Source organism: Lupinus angustifolius, chromosome LG02, assembly GCF_001865875.1.
Source record: "Lupinus angustifolius cultivar Tanjil chromosome LG02, LupAngTanjil_v1.0, whole genome shotgun sequence".
Taxonomy (NCBI): Eukaryota; Viridiplantae; Streptophyta; class Magnoliopsida; order Fabales; family Fabaceae; genus Lupinus; species Lupinus angustifolius.
Genome location: NC_032010.1, coordinates 22,357,377 through 22,360,816, shown reverse-complemented (window position 1 = coordinate 22,360,816; position 3,440 = coordinate 22,357,377). Strand labels below are relative to the sequence as shown.

General features: G+C 37.2%; 1 protein-coding gene across 1 annotated transcript in view; it reads left to right on the top strand.

Moving 5' to 3' along the window:
- The window catches only part of LOC109340023 (probable methyltransferase PMT11), a 5,122-nt gene extending 4,427 nt beyond the window's left edge, over positions 1-695 (top strand). Inside the window, exon 9 of the mRNA XM_019577582.1 lies at positions 241-695. Within this exon, the coding sequence (XP_019433127.1) occupies positions 241-448 (208 nt within the window). The 3' untranslated portion in view covers positions 449-695. The remainder of the gene's footprint in view (positions 1-240) is intronic.

Sequence of the window (3,440 nt, the reverse complement as noted above, 5' to 3'; positions counted from 1 at the left end):
CCCCCCCTTTGGAAGCATAACTCTTTTCTTTCTCTTTAGTAAAGTGGAATGGTTTGGAGGTTATATTTCTAGTTCTTACATTTCACTGTTCATGTAGAGCATGCATATGACTTAATGAATGCTCATTGCGAGTAAGAGACTTGTACAATTTACTGTGTTCTTGGTTGTGGTGTATGTTGTGACATTTGAGTGCTTTTTGCATTGATTCATTACTATATATGTTGCATTTCTCTGTATCAGATGTAATGTGTCATCAATTATGCTCGAGATGGATCGGATACTAAGGCCTGGTGGACGGGCATACATCCGTGATTCTCTCGCGATCATGGACGAGCTTGTAGAGATTGGCAAGGCTATGGGCTGGCAAGTGACATTGCGAGATACAGCTGAGGGTCCTCATGCAAGTTATAGGGTCTTGGTTTGTGATAAGCACCTACTAAGGGTTTGATAAAATGGGTATAAAACAAGTTTTAGTATTTGATCCTTTGTAACGGGGATGTCACCAAAATAGGATCATACTCATTTGAGAAGTATTAGCAATGCTGCAAGTACCACTTCCTTATAACTGCTAGCATTTGTTTATTGTTTATTAGTGCCAGTTCATCACTTAACTCGTTTGTAAAATTCAACTTTTGTTGTATATCCCAAAGTTTTAGGTAAAGCATCTATAATGTTCATTCATTATGTTTACTCTAAATGTTACAAACTCTACATATATATATACTTATATATATACACATGCATGTATATCCTATACTATGCCTTGCAGTTGCAGGTATCTTAACAAGGTCATGTTATCTTAACTCACAAAGGGAATAGTTTCAAGTGCAAAAGTTACTTAGTTCATGAAACTAATAATATGATTTACAGACATCACACGATCATGGAATTTCCAAGATTACTGCATTTCCTAACATTTTCGTTTAAAGATCATAAAGAAATGAACGTTTTTTTTATTCCCGTTATAATTATTAAAGAAATAATTCCATTTCTGGTAATAAGTTTGAAAATCAGTTATCTTGGTTAGGTTAGTTTCTATCTTTAAAAACTAGTTGTTGAAACTGTTGAAGCTTATGCTTTGTGTAGTATAAGTACATCATCTTGTAATCCATTGGATGTATGAATCAATAGAGGCATATTTATTGACATTCTCTCTTCACTCTTTTATCATTCTACTTCATATTCAAATCATTCATTCTTCAATCCATTTTGTTTTCTGTTTTGCTCCAACAACTGGTATCAAGAGCAGTTACGATTCTGGACAAAGCATCATCAAACCGAAGATGAATCAAGGAGGCCTCCCAGCAAATCTACCAATTCTAGATGGCAAGAATTGGTATCGATGGTATGCGCAAATGAAAATAATACTAGGGTATCAAGAAACATTTGAAACTGTGGTGAATGGCTTTCCACCATTAGCAGAGGATGCCACAAAGGAAGAAAAGGTAAAGCATAAAGAAAATCTGAGAAATGATTGCAAAGCTTTATGCCTAATCCACCAGTGGGTGGATAATGTTCATTTCGAGAAAATAGTTGGTGTTGGAACCTCAACTGAAGCATGGAGGATCTTGGAGAAATGGAATGAAGGTGCAAATCAATTGAAGAAAGTGTGCCTTCAAACAATGCGCAGACAATTCGAGCTAATGCAGATGGATGAATCTGAAAGGGTCTCTGAATTCTTCAAGAGAATAATTACCTTATCCAATGGCATGAAATCATGTGGGGAGAAGATAACTGATCTAACCATAGTAGAAAAGGTCATGCGCACCTTGCATCCCAAGTTTGACCACATAGTGGTAGCTATAGAAGAATCTAGGGATCCGGAGAATTTGAAGATAAAAGAACTTCAGGGCTCACTTGAAGCACATGAGCAAAAAATCATTGAACGCTCTAAAGGAAAATCACCAAATCAGGCTCTGCAGGCACAAGTCTTCAAGAAAATAGGATCATTTGGTAGAAGAATAAAGTATAAAGGAAATGGTTGTGGCAGAGAAAACAAGGGAAGTTCAAAGAATGGGACCTTTATGCCTGAATCTTCTAGGAGAGGAGGGTACAAAGGTTCTTATGGTAACAAGAAAAGAATAGACAAAAGAAGGCTCAAGTGCTACAATTGTGGAAGACTAGGACATTTCTCAAATGAATGTCAGCTTCCATCACAGGCTCAAGAGATTGAAAGACATGATGATGAAGTCAATAAGGCCAAAAGCACAATTGATGAAGATGATGTGAGCATCATTTTGATGATGAAAAATGGACCAAAGGAACCAGGTGATGCAGAGATATGGTATCTAGATTCAGGATGCTCCAATCACATGACTGGGCACAAAACCTGGTTAACACACTTTGATGAATCAAGGAAAAGTCAGGTGAGGTTTGCTGACAATAGGATGATACAAGCTGAAGGCACATGGGATATACTAATCACCATGCAAAATGGAAATAAGGCACTGATCAAGGATGTTTTGTATGTTCCCACCATGAAGACCAACTTGATAAGTATTGGTCAACTACTAGAAAAGGGGTTCACAATGAACCTACATCAAGGGAGCCTAGAACTATTTGATGCAAGAAACAAAAAGGTTCTTATAGAACCACTATCAGTAAATAGAACATTTCAAATTTCAAATCGCACACGGAAATCACAATGCTTGCTGACTGGATCTCAATCAAATGAATCACGACTTTGGCATATGAGGTATGGTCATCTTAACTTTAGGGACCTGAATTTGCTGCATAACAAGAACCTAGTTAAAGGTTTACCTCATATCAAGAATTATAATGCTATTTGTGAGAAATGTATCATGAGTAAACATCACATATCTGCATTTGGAATTAATGCACCAAACAGAGCTAAAGACCTACTCAACATCATATACTATGATGTATGTAGCCCCTTTGCAGTCTTTTCTATAGGAGGAAATAAATACTTTGTGTCATTTGTTGATGAACTGAGCAAGAAACTATGGACTTATCCCCTGAAGGCCAAGAATGATGTGTTTATGACATTCAAAGCATTCAAAGCCTTAGTAGAAAGGCAATCATGCAAACTCATCAAAATATTGAGGACTGATGGAGGTGGAGAATTCACTTCTAGAGAACTAGAAGAGTTCTTCAAAAAAGAGGGGATAACTCATGAAATCACAGCACCCTACACACCTCAGCACAATGGTGTGACTGAGAGAAGGAACAAAACCATAATGAATATGGTTAGGAGTATGATGAAAGGCACTGGATTATCATCAAGTTTTTGGGCTGAAGTAGTAGAAACAGCCACCTATGTACTAAATTTGTGTCCAACTCAGAATGCTTCATCAATGGTACTTGAAGAAGCATGGTCAGGAAGAAAGCCTTATGTCCAACACCTTAGAGTCTTTGGTTCTCTTTGCTACACATATTCCTGACCAGAAGAGAAGAAAACTTGATGACAAGAGTGAGGCAAT